This window comes from Taudactylus pleione, unplaced genomic scaffold, assembly GCF_031769625.1.
Source record: "Taudactylus pleione unplaced genomic scaffold, aTauple2 ptg000192l, whole genome shotgun sequence".
NCBI lineage: Eukaryota > Metazoa > Chordata > Amphibia > Anura > Myobatrachidae > Taudactylus > Taudactylus pleione.
Window position 1 is genome coordinate 3026850 of NW_028284594.1, and position 20645 is coordinate 3047494.

The following is a 20645-nucleotide window of genomic DNA, read 5'->3' on the forward strand; positions in this document are numbered from 1 at the left end:
GGATGGAGATAAAGTACTAACCAGTCAGCTCCTGTCATCTTTCAAACACTGCCTGTAAAGTGAGTTATGCTGGGTACACACTGGCCGATATATTGGCCGAGGAATTTATCGTCCGATATATTGGCCGATCAATTGATTGGCTAATATATCGTGCCCCCGTCGGCCAGTGTGTACAGATGATCTGTTCAGACATATCGGATTGGCTGTGCTGCACAGCCGATGAAGAGATATGTCTGCAGACGATCACCCGTACACACACAGCGGCAGCCGCAGGGAGTGGGACGGGACATGCCCCCAGGCTGGCCTGACCCGTTGCAGCATGCAGATGATGGTCGTTCAGTGTATATGAACGACCATCTGCAGATCACTCGATCTGCAGATATATCGCTATAGTGTGTACCCACCATTAGGAGCTGATTTGTTTGTACTTTATCTCCATCCAAGGCTTCGTAAATAGACAACTTTATTTGCATCTGTCAGCTTGGTCTTTTTTCAGACTTTTAGCAGAAGCCAGAAGTGGTGTGCTTGCTCTTAGGTCAGGGGAAAATGATGGATAACCTAAACACTGGATCCAGGCAAAGTCCGCTTTGTCGACTGGCTTTTACTTGAGGAAATCTTCTCAAAATTGTATATTCAAGCTTGAATGAGAACTATTCTTTAAATAAAAATTCCAGTCAACATTCGTAATATAACTTTTGGCCAAGTTCAATAAGGTAGGATAAAACGAAAAGTTACTTTCTTTAGGTAAAGGGTTACGCAAATCTGACAGTTGCATTTACGGCTCCAACGTTCCACGCTCCTACCACTAACCTGGTTCAAACACATGGAATTGCTGCTCTGGAGAAAAGTGCATTTTATCTTATTTTAATGATTCTGCTTAAAATTACCTTTTTATCCATTTATTATATTTTTATGTATTTGCCTATTTTTCTATTAAGGAGGTATTGTTTGATTTAAATTATATGTTGAGACGTAAGTAGTCTGCTGTAAATTTGCTAATTCTTGTAAGCAAATACTTTTTTTTTTTTTTTTTTTGTGTGATAATTGATGCTGCTGTAGCCTTTTACTCTTTTTAGCTAATTGATACCAGCAAACATTACAAAATAACCTACCAGCTGAAAGTAGCAAATACTACACATGCACACTTATTTTGTCCTTGAGTATTGAGCCGATTGATGTATGGGCTACAATTCTACGTTTTTGCTGATTTATTTTGTAAAAAAACAAATTGACAAAATCCAGCATGTTAGAAATTATTGTTTGTTGATTCCGATTAGTCTTTGGTCTGAATTAGCGATTGGTGAACCCCATACATTGCATTTTTTTTTGTATACACAAAATCATCGGCCAAATAAGTTATTGTGGCAATTAATTGTTGCTGTATGGGCCCCTTAAAACTAGGACATTCCTAGCACTAGTGTAAAAGGTTACAAGTTTCATTCCTTCTATATTCTGTATACACCTTCTTTAAATACAGTGCTTGAAATAATCAATTAGCTCAAGCAAGAACATTTTCTAAAAGTAAAAATAAAATGCTATTGCTATTAGTATAATCTGAAAATTGAGATAAAAGGAGCTTATATAATATAAAACTTTTCAAGTGAATGTGGCTCATCTTGCATGAGGCTATATAAGAAACAGTAAAAAAAAAAAAAAAAAAAGTATAAAAAAAACCAAGTCTATAAGCAAAAATTATTTTAAAAATTATATTAGTTTAAAAAAATTGTTATTATTTTTTTTTTATTATGCTGTTGCTACTACAGGCACTATCATAAGCATATTATAAGGGAATCCTCCTGGTATTCCACATTTTTGTTGCTTGTGTTCTTCATTTGAGGGTCATTCCATGTAATTTCAACCAGGTGTGTCCACCACCCATCTCAGATTTTTACAAATTTTTTATTTTTTTTTCACTTAAGGATGTCAAAAAGCACTTTCTGCCAAATATCTCGACTGTCTGACCTTTTAGTTTCCAAATATTGTTTTTTCTATTTAGTAAGCTATTTTCTAATCCCGGCTTATTTATTCAGTTTATTTAAAGTATCTCTGGTGTTTATTAAGGAATCAACATGAAGTTTGGACCCCTAAGGTAACTTTTCCTACCAAATCCAAACCAAATGACTTTATCTGCCTTATGTTTTGAGCTACAGCAAGATTTTGGAACCGAATTAAACACAAGGTTAAAGGTGCATACACACGGTCAGATTTGTCAGATGAACGATTTCATGAACTATTTGACCAACGATATGAACTATTTGAACTACGAATGATTTTTGACTGCATTAAAATGAATGGAATCGTCCAAATCTGACTGCAAACACATTAGATGTCAGATATCGTTATCTGACAAGCGGGAACGCGCATCGTTCGTCTGACAAACATGTCAGATTTTCCTTCAGATCTGAACGATAACAATTTTAAAAATCGTTCATATCTGAAGAAAATCTGAACGTGTGTATGCACCATTAGTCAACATTAGATATCCCAAATTTTTTTAGGTGTTTAACAAAGGTATACATTACTACCACAAAACAAATCGGCATGGTACTCTTCGTAGTGGAGAAAAAAAATAATGAAGTTGACGGTAGTTTACTGTTGTACCGCATACATAATTTACACAAGAAACCAAACAAGAAATGCAAAAACTTGAAGATAACTGAAGTTGAGTCAACAATAACATTATGTTCCCCTTGTTTGGAACCTGTTGTAACGGTCTGTAATTTTCCTTAAAGTGTCAGCAAGCAGTGTATTGTCTTCAAGTACTTCATTGGATAGTATGCACTTCAGTTACACAGAGGACATGATTAAAAGGAACAAAACACTTATCTCTTGAATGCCAGAATAACAAATTTGTTGATTTGGTTTGGTGCTTGTTAATATTTTTATTACTACTTTTAGTAACTTTTTTTACGTGGCACCTCTTCAACTTTTGCTTTATGTCATATATCAGACTGTAAATCGTGACATATGGAAAAAAAGGTGTCTGCGCTAGTATAAACAATTAAAAATTCCTAAAAGCTGTTTTTAAAATAACCATTTGTTAAACAAATATTAATTTCATGTTTGAGGGTATAGGCAGAATCTCTCAGTTGTCAGAAGCTGTCCTGTGTATATACTTGCAACTGTATATTAGTGCACCTATTTGTTCTATATTTGTAAATCAACACAACCTGAACATTTGTTTACTTTCTGGGGTAAATTCGAGTGATGTGGTAGTCATGTATACCTTTTTGTTAAGCACCTAAAAAAAAATAAAAAAAAATTGGGATATCTAATGTTAATTTTAACCTAGCTTTTTTTTTAATTCTGTTCAAAAATTGGGATGGATTTTTGGATGCGGGAGGAAAATGTCATGGTGATTCCTTAATAAACACACGTGATACTTCAAATAAACTGAGCAATAAGCTACAATTTTAGTAAATTGTTTAATAAATTGAAAAAACAATATTTTGTAAACCAACAGGCAGTCGAGATATTTGTCAGAAATAATTTTTTTGACATCCTCTTATCCCAAAAAAAATAAAAATAAATAAATCTTAATCTGAGATGGGTGGTGGACATTACATTTTTATTTTTTTGGGGTGATCTGATATTGAATGACCTTTTTTGAGTGGGCTGAACCAGTACAGTACATTCACACACAACAGAGAAATAGGGAGGGTGGATCAGAGAGAGAGGTACTAAATCTGCCTAGCATAAGCTAAGGCTCCACAAACTTCTCCCCTAACAATCCTATGGGACAAGAGAAAACCACAGCTAACATTCTCAATCTTAAAGGGTAAACAACTCCAACACATTAAAGAGGCAATACACCGAGAAACACCTCGAGATTTAATCTCCTTCATGTGTATTTCAATTTAAAACCAACTCAGCTAGTGTAGAAATAATATTTTCTTCTTTTGGTTTAGTCATTTGAAGCTTTGACACTGAAAAGGCCTCTAACCTAGGGCTGTATCCAATTAGCCCTGAACATAGTTTGGGCGATAATGGATAGCCGCGATCAGCGAATAATGGGGATTATCCCCGTTTTTCGACTTTTTTTTTTTTTCCACCTTATCTTATTATTTTGGTCGAAATAATAGGATAATTCTCCCGGAAAAAAACATAAGCTCGCGGACCTATCGTGTGTCCATTGTGTTTTCGCCATTTAGGTAGTGACAAATCGGCACATATCGTGGATTATTTTCCGGGACACATTAGGTCCCAAAAAATATCCACGATTAGTGCCAGCATCGGGTGGCACTTCGCGACTAATAGGATAGCCCTGCCTCAATCAATTAGCAGTGCTACTTACCTGTTTTTAAAATGAGAATCATTGCTTTCATTGATAGAGGCCATGTTGTGTGTTAGGTGTTATTGATGCTTGAGAAAACCAAGATTATTTTAAATGTTATGGTATTAATAGTGTTTTTTTCTCTTATTATAGTTCCGTGCCCTAGCTCCAATGTACTACAGAGGATCTACGGCAGCTATCATAGTTTATGACATCACGAAAGAGGTGAGATTTTGTATTTTGTGTTCAACATGCCAGGCTGGTTCATCCACACCTCTCCCTAGTTGCACAAGTTTTTGGTCTAATGCTTGCCAAACCTTTTACAATTTGAACATCCACTCGTGTGAGTGACAATAAATGCAATACGAGCATATACTGTAGATATCGCTACATGAATTGATAATATGCTCCTTTTCACACCAGAGTGAAAACATATAAGCTGATTGAAATGTTTGTTATGTAAGTCTTTGTAAAATTGTTATATACCTCTTGCTGCACACAATGGCATTATAATGTGTGACTCAATTTTATTTTGATGCAATTATATAGAAGTAACATTGTTTGGAAATAAAAGATAAAAGCTTGTGCAAACCTGACCTCAGTGATCGTACATTGATGTGAAAAAATTTATTTGTCACTTGTTCTTTTTTGCAGGAAACTTTTGCAACGCTAAAAAACTGGGTGAAAGAGCTGAGTCAGCATGGACCTCCCAACATAGTGGTGGCCATAGCTGGGAACAAATGTGACCTTAATGATGTCAGGTACCTCTAATTCACACTTGGATTAATAGTAACAAAATAAACCATTAATTATCTGAGACTTTATGCCTTCGGGTTATTTTAGTAGTGCTGAGTGTAAATCATGTGCTCAACTTGCAACATGTGTTTCTAAAAGTAGTCCAATTTCTGTTATTAGTTGCATGTAAAATGACCCACTGGGAATGATGGGACAATTTCCCAAACCACTTATTACCTTGTGTGGCAATGAGAGCCTGCCCTAACCATATATATTTCTCCTTCAAGCTAATAATCTGAGACCATCTGTACTAAGGGCAGTTTGTGTGATGTAATTAATTGGTATAGGGAGGAACTATTCAAATCTTCTTTGTAAGTGTAGCTGAGTGAACTCTATTTATACATTTCCTAATAATTTCCCAAGGAAGCCTTTATGAAAACTGGTACTACGGAAATAGCTGGTGTTTGCCTTTTTCAACCAACCAAATGCTTGGAGATGTTTTTTAAGTTGCAAAACAATAATGACCGATGCGGATTGGTTTCTAGGTGCTACGCCTACTTTTTCCCCTCTTGCACCAGTTTTCATAAGTTTCCCTCAAGCAGCTAGTAAGGTACCTGAGGTGTTCAGTCTTATTGCATTACAAGGGTGACTACAGGATATAAATGTACCAGTTAAATTGACAAATGAAGTCCATTTTAATGGTGAATAAATCTGTAGTCCATGTAGTGCACACAATTTAAAGTTGATGTTGCATAGCCATACTTGAACCAGTTTTCAGCAATTGTAGAAGCATATAATCTATTTGTATAATAGGCAGTGATGTTCCTTAGTTTGTGATCTGTAATAAATAACCAGATTTCTAAATACTTTAGAGAGGTGCTGGAATCAGATGCCAAGGACTATGCTGACTCCATCAACGCTGTGTTTGTGGAGACAAGTGCCAAGAATGCCGTCAACATTAATGAGCTATTCTTAGAAATTAGTAAGTAGTCAAACATATGTACAACATATAGAGGAAAGAAGAGTTCTATATTGTAGTGCACTATTGAGACCGTTCATATATTATATTGTTTTTCACTGTATGTTAAATTGATAAAGCTTTATTGGTATATATACTGTATATTAAAACACAATTTTATGGGAATCTCTATGAAATGTGAAATATATTGAAAGTAACAGATCAGATGTGCTTAGAAAAATACAATGTGTATTTTTAAAATCATTTACTGCAGCCGCTAGTTCTGTAATAATTATTTATAAGTTACTTATGCTTTTGTAGAATGCTGGGAGATGAAGCTGTTTTTTAAACATTTGATAGACTAAAGGCCCCCATACATCTGCCGGTCGGAAATGTCAATCGGCGGCAATCGATGATCGCCACATCGTCGGAAAATATGTGAAATTCTTCATGCTAAAAATCCCAGATCTGCTGATCCTGATCATATTTGGTCAGGATTGACAAATCGGCGAAATCCAACATGTTGGATTTCACTATGCTCCAGCGTCTGGGGATTGGTGAATTGCCCCAATACAACGCAGATGTATGGGGGCCTTAAGATTTAAGTATTTCAATGTGTGGGATAATAAACAGAAATAATTTCTGCACTTGGGTAAGGAATTTACTTCCCGGCCCTGATTATCTTTAAATAGCACCTGCAGCAAATGGAGCAAACACCTGCTAGTGTTTGCTAATATGGTAAAAAACTGGGGACAGAGTCCCTCTGCTGGTGTCAGTTTAGTGACATTTAATATAGATTAAATATAATATCATTCTTACAAAAGAAACCGAGGTATATAATGTCTAATTTCTAAGAGAATAATTACATTATTTCACTAATCTGCCACCAGCGCACTGGGACTTTTTTTTTTTCTTTTTTACCTGTTTGGTGCAACAACAATGAATACTATGTTCTGTCTCTTTAGGTAGAAGAATACCTTCGGCCAATGCCAGCGCCACTTCTGGAAAGGGATTCAAGCTTCGAAGACAGTCATCAGAGGCTGAGCACAGATGCTGTTGACCAGATGGATATAAACTTTTAGCAGAACTATATGGCAATCAAGCCTCCAAACAGTCTTACTCCGCTATGCACACAGTGGGGCCAATGCAGAGTTGGAAGTGGGCGTACATTACTAACGAGAAACAGGATTGTAAATATAGCATATTGTTGGTCATATGCAAAGCTATAAGCATTATGATATGTGTGCACATCGGCAGCATATGTGTCTGCTACACTACAAGTCATCATCAATCATGTTTGTTTACACCTGCGCTATACTAGGTTCAAAACACATGTCTTCTAACCGGTGTATATACGCTTATGTGTTGGTCTGCATGGGCCACATTTGCATGATCACATCTTTACTGAACGTTCTCTTTGTGAGCACACCCCTTCACATACCCATTTTGCCTCCCTTGACGTGAGTGTAGATGTGATCAGAATGCATTTGACTCTGCAGTCTCATAGTTGAGTTTGCTCATATTCAGAGCATGCTCAGTTCAAATTCATGAAAGATAAACCACCCAAACTGGCTTATGTTCAACTCTGCCTCAGCCCCAGTGTGTACACTTCCCAAGCCACAAACTTTGCACATACTATATGTCCTCTAAAGGGAAAAAGTTGTATATATAGACCGTCCATCTAATTTTTACCACTTTTTTTTTTAAATTCTAGATAACTCATAGGTGTAGGCAAAATCTAAGTTTTCAACCACTTGTAAAATAATTTTGTCTTCTGTTAACACAGTACAACCCATTATTTCTGTGTCTGTCCTCTAGGAGGACGTTGAGGCCAGGCAGCACGGGAAGCTCTGACTTTCCAGTGGCCAATCTGATCCTCAGACTTATTCATACCATAAACATTAGATTAGAGTTAATTAACATTATATAAGAGATGCTCATTATTTCATTGCTGTTAATAGTATACTCTGGAATTGTAGGAGTCTTTCTCACGACCCATGGCCTGGCATGACATTTAATTACTCTCCCTGTTGTTGGAGTGCGCTGCGGGGATGAGTCTTGCCATCTAGAAAGGTATTGGCATGATCAGGATGTACTTTTTACAAACTTTTTTTAAATTTATTTTTCCTAACTACAGTCTATGCCAGAGGTTCCCAAAGGCTGTCCTCAAGGCACCCAAACATGTGAAGTTTTCGATAGCCATGGTTGAGCACAGGTGGTTAAATCAAATTGACTGAGGTACTAAAGTCACTTGAAGTTAAGCATGGCTAGCCTTGAAACCTGCACTGTAAGGGGTGCCTTGAGGACAGAGTTTGGGCACCTCTGCTCTATGCTTATTTCATAATTTCCTGGAATAGGTCAGGCCTATGGTAGAACAAGTGCAATCTGCATGTTTGTGTTCTAAAGAAGAAAAATCTATTTATACCTAGCTTAGCCAAATTGGCTATTTAGCTGCTGTGGCACTGCAGGTTCCATTATACCCTGCCACCCACTTGACAATGCAGCTGCAAAACTATAGATCTGCTAATGTGGTATGATAGTTTTTAGATTTGCTAATTTATTGCCTAATGCAGTGGTTCCCAAACTTTTTCAAATCACTGCGCTCTAGAGCAGTGATTCCCAACCTCGGTCCTCAAGGCACACTAACAGTCTTGGTTTTAGTGATATCCATGATTGTGCACAGATGGTTTAATCAAAATAACTGAGGCACTAATTAAGTCACCTATGCTCAAGTATGGCTATCCCTAAAACCTGGACTGTGGTTGGGAACCCCTGCTCTAGAGTATCAGCATTTTTTCCACGGCACCCATAGGCAAATTATTATTTCTGAATTTCTCAATAAGAAACTAAGTATATTGTGCTTATGTCACCCTTCGGTACAGTTATGTGGTGGTTGACAGGGCTGCACTTTTTTTTTTTTTTTGTCCACACATTTTTTGATAGGCAAAACCAGTGCTAATGACTGCCAATCACACTGACTAAAACTAATTTTATTTGGTACTGGACCACCAACCGAGGCACCTCTGCAAGTATCCTGGGGTACCCAGTTTGGGAAACACTGGCCTAATGTACAGTTTCACATTGTCCTAAAAAAAAAAACTTTCACAAAATATTCGGTACAATGTATCTTTACAGGAATGTGTATTTCAGGGCTGCAGACTGCATGTGTTCTGAACAAATTGGTAAAGTCCAGATGTGGAAAGTCTTTTTATTTCCTAGTGTGACTTTCATTTGGGCAACTGCAGTGGCATATTAAGTGTCTTATTTGGTCACTGTTGAAAGGACTTGTCAATTTACATTATTTTTTTTTACACATTATGCAGTTCCTGTCCTTCACCTTCAAACTTCTATTTTTGAAAATTGTTGTATAATTAGGGATTTGTTAGATTCCATTCCCTGGCTCATCGTGGTAATCCAGTGGCTAACTCATTTCATGCTTTGTGTGCCATTTTTCCAGCCGAGCCTTGCCCTTTTTAATATAGTGCACTGTGCTACTGATCAGTTATATGTTCCCAAACCCTACACACTATAGAGGCAGGCACACTTTAGCCTTTGAATTCATTATTAATTGTGAGAGTGGCCCATGAACCAGTGATTATGTTAGTTCTTAGATAATTGAGATAGCTGCCTTCACTGAGCATAGAAACACTTTAATTTGAGCCCTAAATGGTCATTCAGTAGAGATCTTAGAAATAATATTATTTCTTTGTTCTTTATATTCATTTACCTCCTAAAGGAAAATATTAATTCTTCTTGTGCATGTACTTTAAGTGATCTATTTAACCACTTTTAATGTGCATCTGTTGCATACATTAGATATATGGTTTAGTGCTTGTAGCACTTTTTATTAAAAAAAAAATTATTATCATTTAACTCAATTGAATGTCCATTAGTACAAACAAGCGCCGCAAAATGTTCTTTGTTGAATTTAGTGGAGTTTTAAGGTGGAATTAATAGTAAGGCCAATTCTTCAGAATTGTGCACATTTCTTTTAATCCATCTGTTTAGTTTTCTTTTGCATTGCCCATTGATCTTGCTCACAGTTAGCAAGATTCTTCTATAGAACAGCTGGCCTGTTCTTGCCATGTGGATGCTAGTTAATTTGTGTTCTTAGATCATTTAAAAAATAATCAAGATTTCATTATTTTTTCAGATATCCCCCTAGTTTTACAGTCTTTGACCTTAATTGTGAAATTAAAAATGGTTTGGGGAAGTATAGTATGTAGTATAACCTCACTAATGCTCATTGGAACTTTGTTTGCATAAGATACTTAGTGGTGTTAGCAGCTGTAGATCAGGTGACCACTGGAGTGGCAGTAATGGTATTCTCTCTCCTTTTTGTCTCTGGTACAAAGTATTGCCAATATAAGACTGGCATTGAGTGCATTCAGTTGAATGCTGAATGATTCTTTGTTGCAGCTTGCACATAGTTTTTGCATAAGCTTTTTATTTTACAGAAAATTCACTGGTTTCTTCAGCAAAATATGGAACATTTTAGTCTAGAACAGTGGATCCCAAACTGTGTGCTGCAGCACCCTGGGGTGCCTCGGGACACTTGCAGAGGTGCCTCAGGTTGGTGGTCCAGCTCCAAATCAAATTATTTATGGTCAATGTAAATATGTGCACAAACCTGTCCACCACTATATAACCAAACCTACGGATGACAAGTAAGCACAATTTACTACATTTAATTTTTCTGAATTTCTCAATAACAAACTTTTGGCTTAGTGGTGCTGTGAAACAATGCTGATACACTAGGGCGCTGTGATTCAAAAAAGCTTGGGAACCAACGGTCTAGAACATTAAAATGCATGATCTGTAAATATAGGTTTGAGAATGTTAAGGACCAGAAGGATGCTAGCGGGATGTGATGTTGTTTTTTGTTTATTTTTTTAATTGTTTCCCCCTCAAGAACCAACTTTCCCTATTTGTGTACACTTTTCTCTGTCTATCTCTATTACATTGTACATAAAACTAGACTTTTAGAATACATAAAACTTGACATGCAGCCATGATGTGAGCGTTCCATGACTTCAATGTGCACTTTTAACTAGATCAAACATATATATATTTTTTTAAGCCATTCAACTAATGCAGATACTTAGAAACGAAAAAAAGGTAGCTACAAGAATTACAAATTCATGGGAAACCTTTCCTTATGTGCAGTACTAAAATATATCTGATTTACATAGAGTAAATCAGTCTTTGCATATGGGCAGACTGGTAGAATTTATCTTCAGCTGAATGGTTAAAATGTCTGAATGGCAACCAACATACTGACATTCTTACATTGCCTAAAATGTTTGATATCTAGGTTTGTATATATGAGTGTGTGTGTGTGTGTATGTATGTATGTATGTATATACATGTTTTAAATTAGTTCATTGGTGCAATTAAATGTCTGTTGCATGTTGCGTCAATCACTTCTTGCACAATTAATTGTGCAGCACTGTACAAGTGGACAGGTTTATTCCAGAGTGATTTGGTAACACTACAGAGATAATCACATTGAGCCAAATGTCTATAATATAGCACCGGGAGTGAAGACCCCCGGGATAGAGGAGGGTAAGTATTGGTTGGAGGGAAGGCAGCAGAGAGCAGGCTGAGTGTTTATAACTACTAGATTGTGTATGTCAACACTAAATATTCTATCACCTGTAAACAAAACTGCAGATTGCACAGAAATGTTCTCTATGGCTTTTACAACCTATATATTACTTTCTTTTTAAGACTTGGTTAGAATTGGGATAAAATGAATGTTTCTATGAATTCTTACATATTTAAGCAATTGTCATGCAATCTATACATTTAGCTAATTGTATACTTAATTGGCATCTTCCTATTTTGTTTGTAATCTTAAACGGCAAAGCTCCAAAAGAAATTTAAGTTTTGTACTTTAAACTTGGGCTGGCACCAAGAAATTTTAATTGTGATGTTTCGTGCTAATATTATATTTTTGTTTTTATTTGTAAATCGCATCTACTTGTATATAAAAACAAGCTTTTTGACTGCAATCTATTTTAAATCTGTTCTTTACTCAAAGGTAAAATTTCTAATAAAATGCTTTTGTTTTTGTGAACTGTAACATGTAAAATGCTTATTAAAGAAACAAAGATACTTGGCGGTTTCTTTTCACCCCTTTTCCCTAAGATTCACAAATCCCTTACTTCACCTCACGGGCGACCTATCATTTCTGGTATTCTTTAACTTCCAATCTGTCCTTTTACGTTGATTCTTTTTTGCAATCTCGTGTTCCTGCGCTCGCGTGTCTCATCTCGGAGATACCACTCAAATCTTACAGAAAATAGAAACCATTGTGTGGAAGGACACTTATGCCTTCCTCACTCTCACTGGGTTTAACTAGTATATCAAAATGTTTATCGAGAGATAGACGGCGCAGGAACAGAAAGATTTTCTTCTCTTGTATTTTGTTCATTTTATCTCACAATTATTTTATTTTCCTTGACACTATCTTCAAGTCATGGGTACGGCCATGGGGACCAGATTTGCGCCGAGCTACGCCAACCTATACATGGGGGAGTTTGAGAACCTCCATGTGTGGGGGGGCGGCTTCAGTGCGTCTCTGGTTTTCTATGGCCGCTACATAGACTATCTTTTTATAATTTGGGATGGGGATCTTTCTTCTGCACAACACTTTGTTTCTTCACTTAATGATAATCAATTTAATTTAGCCTTCACTTTTTCATATAAGAGATGCATTGATTTCCTGGATATGACCCTAGAGGCCTCTGATTCCAGAATTGCCACCTCTAACTTCATTAAACCAGTCAGCACTCAATCTTATTTACATTTTCATAGTGCACATTATAAGCCTTGAAAACTTAATATTCCAAAGGGCCAGCTGATGCGCCTACGTAGGAATTGCTCTGAGGAGGAAATATTCAAACATCAAGCTAATGATATGATTGAAGCCTTTAGACGCAGAAGTTATCCTGAGACCTTACTACTGAAAACCTTAACAGAAGTTCTAACCATAGATCGATCTAGTCTCCTTCAATATAAGACCCAGAATTGTGACAATGACAATAGGAAAATGGATGAGGATAGAAATCTAGCCTTTATCTGTAAATATAACACACACCATGGAACTGTTAAGGAAATTATTTCAAGGAACTACAATATTCTAAGACAGGATAATATTTTAAGGGATTTAATTCCTGCCAAACCATTGATTGTATTTAAGAAAAACAAATCCCTTAGGAATATTCTTTCCCCTAGCCATTTAAAACCTCTCAAAAAGATCGAGATATTCCCCATAATTCTTTAGGAGATCTATGGTTACCAATTAGACCACCAGGATTTTACAAATGTGGAAAGGACAGGTGCACTTTTATTCCCAGAAAAACTACTATGGTGGAATCAACTTCAAACAAATTTCAACATGTTATTGAACATTTCATTAATTGTTAATCACCGTATATTATCTACTTAATTTCTTGTGGGTGTGGATTAAAATACGTTGGACGGGCCACGAGACCTCTGAAGAGATTCATGGAACACTGTCGAAATATTTTGAATAGATTTCAATCACATAGTGTTTCCAACCACTTTTTGATGGTACATGTGGTGACCCTAGTAGTTTGACCATTATCGGACTCTAACAAATACCTATTACAACACAAGGTGGGGATAGATACAATCAATTGTGTTGACAGGAAGTTTATTGGATATTTAGATGTAACAGCATGTTCCCCGAGGGCTTAAATGAGGCCATTAAGGAATTAAATTGTGTCATTTGATTTGGAAATGTTTGGTAAGGAGTTCAGGTAAGATAGATAGGGACCCCATCATCAACCTGTGCACCGGATCAAGGTGTTCCAGACCTGTCAGCACAGAGATCTATATGGATTATTTGGAATGTAGGGTATATCCACCCTTATTTAGTTAGAGCTTACAGTAACTATGAATCAATGCTATGTACATGCTTAGACCTTCATCTGACTCTTAGATAGATAACGTCCTCACTTGAGTATCATAGCATCATATACTCTGGTGATTGTCTCTTTATCTAGTATCATATATTTAATTATATAGATCCATGTCTGAATAAACTAAAATATGCAATTTCTTATTCTTATATACCGTCACTTAGTCCAAGCACACTAATGTTATGTATTTTTTTATATTTTTAGTTTACATATTTCAATTTCTATATATTAATATATATGTATTATATTATATTGTGTATATTATCATCATCATTTTATTATTTTTATTTAGGATTTATAATTACCTACAGTGGTTATTAAATGACCAGGGAAAAGGGGAATGGGAGGATATAGTTTGAGCACAGGATCTAGTATAATGGATAAGGTTGATCAAAAAAGGAAGATATGGAAGTCCACAATTATAAATATCAAGCCCTAGTATGGGTATCAAGAAGGAATGTTATTAAGTGTGGAGGTGCTCCCCATGAGAGTATAGATAAGCGTAGTAAGAGGAAGAAGAAGAAAACTCTCTTTTTTGGGGGGCACTCAGGTGTAAAGGTTATAATCAAAATAATATAATATAATAAATAACTTTTATTAAGTATATATTAAAATGCCAACAACAAGTCTGAGCCCATTACTGAATGGCCTTACTGTTTAAAATAACAGCTGTGAGCAATCACCAGCAGAAACATAAAACATAGAAAGATATAATACAATGCTTATCACAAATGTGTGAAGCTGAGTGAAATAATACAAGGTGGTCTCTAATTCTCTATCTCATACAGTATTGAGACCAAAGTGAGACATTTTATAGTTCAATGACCACATGATATCATCATAGCACAATGGCTAATCACAGTTGCAGCAAAGACATCAAAGGAACTCTTCTAGGAAAGAGTATGATAATAACAATGCGTTTTCAATATAAATAACGTAAGTATCACAACACAATTCCACTATATAGTAGTATTAAGTAATACAAAGAAAGAGGGTCAATGAATCAAAAATAATACATGACCCTTCGAATCCCGATTCGGCTGTGGCAGCATACTGACAGGCTCTTCTAGCGGCAGATCTCCCACATCCTACACCGACTCCCTGCAGGTGAGCGCCCAGGTACTTTTCACACAAATCTTTCTCTAGCGCACTTAGCGGCTATATTAAACAGAGACAAGTTTGTGACCCTGCATGTGGTCATTGAACTATAAAATGTCTCACTTTGGTCTCAATACTGTATGAGATAGAGAATTAGAGACCACCTTGTATTATTTCACTCAGCTTCACACATTTGTGATAAGCATTGTATTATGTCTTTCTATGTTTTATGTTTGTTTTTGTTTTCTGCTGGTGATTGCTCACAGCTGTTATTTTAAACAGTAAGGCCATTCAGTAATGGGCTCATACTTGTTGGCATTTTAATATATACCTAATAAAAGTTATTTATTATATTATTTTGATTATAACCTTTACACCTGAGTGCCCCCCAAAAAGAGAGTTTTCTTCTTCTTCCTCTTACCACAGTGGTTATTGTTTAACATGTGATGGTTGTTTACATCACGTGTCTTAACTACATCTATCTTTTCTACATGTTAAAATTAATTGAATCACGTGGGATCACTCCGCATGTGAGTAGTATCTGTCACTATACTGTATGCCTCACTCGTCGAGAATTAATTACCCCAACGCGTGAGGTTTGTTTACACCACGTGTCCAAGTTCCGTCCTCCCCTGGGTCTTTCGTGTGGAGTGGATGGAGTTACGTGATGTAGTTTTCCACGTGTCCCCTTACAACTTAAACATCCCAAGAATTGTATCTAGACTTCTCCGTAAGGTCACGTGACCATCCCGATCATGTGATCAGGCTGGTGTAATACTATGAAAGTAATTAGATGTGCTTATAAAGCACTAAGTTTTATATGAAATATAAAAATTAGGTATATACATAATGCATATCATGATTGTCTCTTTATATATAGATTCTATTTACTGAAATTTTATGCGGCTTGGTTGATTACTGAACTAGATTGTTCACATCTGTAACATATTGAGTTTATGTGTCTAGTATATAAACTGAGTCAACGGACACAAACACACACATGCTCCTGAGGAAGGTGTGGGTATTTTCCAAACGGAAACGCGTAGAGCCATCAACCTGCTGTTCCCTTAATCATTTGGAAGCCTGTGCCATTTACCTATTGCTCCTTGTTACCATCGGGAAGCCAGAGCGAGTGATCTGTTCCTTTCTACCTGGATTCTTTGCAATCTAACAAACCGGACCAGTTTAAGGAGTTGAGGATCTGTTTGGACAATTTGGACCCTGGATTGAAATACAGTATGCGAGGACACCTTGCTTTAATGGTCTACAATTACCTATAATGCACTAACTTTCTCCTCCATATACTGGCTATTCACCGGACTATCCCTAAACCAAGGTATACCAATAATGGGACTTATGGACTTGTAGCTTCCTAGGGTCAGTATGGTTTGACTTTTTCCAGACTTGAATCAGATTATTCATATCTGTGCGTATTTATTACATGTTTTGTGCTAAGTATTATTAATTTTTTATTATTGCATTAAATCATTATGTGAAACCAAGCCACAATTTCTTAATTGTTTTTTTTTTAAAGTATATTTTAATGTGTTAGATCCACTAGTGCTGTTTTCTTCATTTCTAGAGAACGAGTGATCGCTCTGTCTTTCATTACATAGTAATGATGTGTACCTGCGGTATGTATCAACGGGCCGACATATCATCCTAGTACATATCATCCAGTGTGCACCCACCTTTACTCTCAGGGTCGGCAACAGAAATTTTGTGTCCTGGTACATTAATATCTTTCCCCACACACTCACTAAATGGTGTATGAACATTTTTTCACCCTTCCTTTCTCAAAATGCCCCTGCATTAATGGTACCTATATTTTCCTATTATCACATTGCGATATAGATCAATAACTAGAGTTCAGGAGCGATAAGAACTGGCTAATAAGCTATGTTTGTTATAAAGCAATAATAAACCATGCTTTGCAGGAAAGTTTATCATAAAGATACTGCATAACTTGACCATAGAAGAAAATATACAATTATATTCTAATTAAATGTACTGTATAATCACAATAATATACCTCCTAAAAATAAACCTATACACACATTTGGTTACAATTTTAAAGACAAAATAATACAACCAATATAAATACCATCCATCTTAACATATCATATTACTAATAAAGTGCTTTTTGGGGGTTGCAGTATATGTATGCCACGCAGATGTAGGGGGCTTTTTTCTGTGCCAGCCAGCTACTGTTACACCAGTTGGCACTGTCTTCAGTTTACAATTATGAGGATTAAACCAGAAACCAATGAAACATCAATTCCATCCAATAATATATATTTTAGATATCATGTAATAACGGGGTTGTAGTAGACGTAATATCCATCCAGTCAATTTTTTAACATATCAAACTACTAATAGAAATGCTATTAGGGAATTGTAGTAAGTGTCTGACGCACAGGCACATAGGCTACTTTCTGCAACTGAGGGCCTGATTCAGACCCGCTCGCGAGCGCACAGCGCTCACCAGCGGGTTGATGGTCCCTCACTGTGCATGCGCACGCCGGAGGCGGAGTGCGCATACGTGACACCTGGCCAGTGATGGGTGCTCTGTCGCTACAGGTCTCGCACCAAAAGGGGCGGCTGTCGATTTTGATTGACAGCTTGCCCCGTTTTGGAGGTGGGCAGGGGGGGTGGCTACACAAAGGCATTCCCGAATGAACGCCTGCCATTTGTGGGAGGCACTACTGACATCACCAGTGATGTCAGTGGAGGGCTACCTGCTCACACAAGGGTCTCGTCGCAAGCCCCGATGGTCGCGACAATCACCTGGCCGCTCGCAAAAGCTGTGGGTGGTCACAACAAAAGAAAAAACAAACGCCCTGATTCAGAGCGAGCGCTCTTCAAGAGCGTCCGGCTCTGAATCAGGCCCTGAGTCTGTTCGGCAGACAGCTACTACTACCCCACATTAACATTGGCCCCAGTTTAAAATTATGAAAACTAGACATAACCAATGAAAATTAAATTGTATCCACTTATAATTTTAACCTATCGCCTACTTGTAGAAGTGCCATTTTGGAGTTGTAGTAACCATCTGGGCCATATGTAAAGGGTAAGGTTTATGGCCCACTGTCAGTGGCCCTGACAGCTACTACTTTTCTTAATTGCAACCTCCTCATGCAGGAAAAAAAAATTATATGGGTCTATTCTATAGATAAAAACTACATGCTTGGCAATTTTTCCCTCCTGCGGGAGAGTTCGCGGAAGGGAGATGCAGGTGATCACTGTAGGGTGGTAGGGCCAGGCGCTCTACATCAGTAAGCCTCACAACCCACTGGAAGATGTTGCGAATCAAAGGATAAGGAAGAGAGGTGGGGCCAAGAGGACGTGCTTCTCTGAGAATCTGGTCATTGCGCACTGTCTGGGCCATAGACAAAAGCAAATTTTATGGCCTTCTGCAGTCAGGCCAGCTGTTATAACTTTCAACTGCCACTTCCTCACATTTACAACATTTTTTTTAACTCCCCATACTTCTTTCCAGGTCCTTTCTAGTGTCTTTTATTTACATGACTCGACTGCATGATTTGGACAAAATAAAATAATAATTGACAAACTACACATTAGTTTATTTTTCTTTAATTGCAGTAAGAATATTTACACATTGAAATAAAAAATTTTTTAGTTTTTAATCTATTTACCTTGTGCAATAAAAGTGAAGGGATCCAGTGCATCAACAGACCCTTCTACACCTTCCATAAGAACAGGAGTAATGTGCTGTTGTAAGTGGGTGTGGATTGAAAGGTTTACAGTATTTAAATACAGTCAATAGGCTGACACCAAATGGTTGTTATTTTGACCCTAGTCCTCACCCTAACCCTCCCCTAGCGCCTAATTCTAACCATCCCCTTACGCAGCCTAACCCTAAAAATCATGAAAAAAAAGTGTTGACCTTGTAACCCTGTCAACCATTTGCATGTTGATCTATTGACTGATCTTCCATTCCTGTACCGTCGTGAGCGGTCCTCCCACTGTCCTTGGCAGTACCACTACAACTCTGATAGCACCTAAGATGCTTATCCAGATGATCATTTTATGCTTTTGGAAGGGGGGAAGGGGCTTTTCTAGGCCATTACTCCAATCAGGACTGTAGTTCTGCAGGAGCCTCTTGACTAAAATTTAATTGGCCTCCGAGAACCATGAGATTCCTGTCATGCTGCTTACCTCTTCCGCTACTAAAAGATTACTGCCGTTTCCTTGCTCCTGCCTCAGTAAGGTTTTTGTGGCACTTTGCAGAATTTATTCTTGCCTTACTAACAAATCTCAATACAAGATAGTTTTCTCAATTAGTATTAAAAGGGTTTGTAAGAGATTTAGGGGTCTATTTACTAAGCAGTGTTAGGAGAGAGTGAAAAGTGATAAGAAAGTGAGATGGTGCCAGCCAATCAGCTCCCAACTGTCATCTTACAGCCTGTGTTTGAAAAATGACAATTGGGAGCTGATTGGCTGGCACCTTATCACTTTTCACTCTGTCTCCTAACACTGCTTAGTAAATAGACCCCTTAAAAAGGAAAGTGATATGGTATATTGTAAGAGTTAGATGTGCTGCAAACTTTAGAGAAAATGTACAGTATTGTGCAAAACCAAAATATGTATGTCATCAATTTGGGTGTAAATTGTAGTCTCAGGAGACAGGAACCAGAAACAAAAACCAAGATCTGAGAAGTTTGCTCGGGTTTATAGAAACAATCCAAGTGCAGGAACCCTGCACGGGACATCCCCTCCTTAATGTCGAAGCTGGATAATTGGCTGAGACCAGATCAGTTTAAAATTAAATCACAGCGACGCCATCTTGCGACTGGCCGCAAGACTCCATTTTGGAAATGAGATCGCAAGACGCCATTTTGCGAATGGCCGCCTAAGCGCCATTTTAGATAAACTTACCCTTTAGTACATGTGGCGATATTACTATTAGCAACATGCGATTGCATCTTTCATCATTCCTCATACACACATTAATACTTACAATTGCACTGTTAACTAGTCGCATATTAGCGAATGCATAGGACTTTGTATGAAACCGCTGTATAATTAGCTTTATGCGCACGCATCTGCCCCAAGTTAGCTAGCGTCCTTATATCAAACCCCGCTCACTCCCACATTACACATTCACACATAAGGTTTAGTAAGCTTTAAAGTATATGATTTAAGTTGGTTCAGTTAGTTTAAAAGCTGTGAAATAAAGATATTTGATAACTTAGGTTCTGTACATGATAAGAAAGCAGTGTTTGGGTCCGTACTGATGCGTACTCTTTCAACAGGATTCCGGTACTATCGGTGGGGAGATCGCATCATGCATTCGCAACTTATGGACCGCAGAGACTACAAACAACAAAATGTATATTTTAGGAACTGTTATGCAGCACTGGGGGGTGGGAAGGGAAGACCCCCAGCTGTTAGAGGCAGGGAGAGTCTATTGGAACTAGCCTGTTAAATGTTCTGTAACAGATGCTTCTCCCCTGGGAACCAATGACATCAGCAACAAACTCCTCTATTGTCCGTTCTATTCTGGGGGGGTATAAATGTATGCTCAAATGCTGGGTTTTTAGTCTTCTTGCTGAATGCTGAATGACGACGGGGTTTCTTGCTGATACCTATCATCCAGGTCCGGAAGCGC

The 20645-nt window shown here is 37.4% G+C and overlaps 1 protein-coding gene across 1 annotated transcript in view; it reads left to right on the top strand.

The window, feature by feature from the left end:
* RAB22A (RAB22A, member RAS oncogene family) overlaps positions 1-12083 on the top strand; it is a 41157-nt gene extending 29074 nt beyond the window's left edge. Inside the window, exons 4-7 of the mRNA XM_088476745.1 lie at positions 4427-4498; positions 4928-5034; positions 5881-5990; positions 6932-12083. Of these exons, the coding sequence (XP_088332871.1) occupies positions 4427-4498; positions 4928-5034; positions 5881-5990; positions 6932-7026 (384 nt within the window). The 3' untranslated portion in view covers positions 7027-12083. The remainder of the gene's footprint in view (positions 1-4426; positions 4499-4927; positions 5035-5880; positions 5991-6931) is intronic.
* Positions 12084-20645: the final 8562 nt, after the last annotated feature.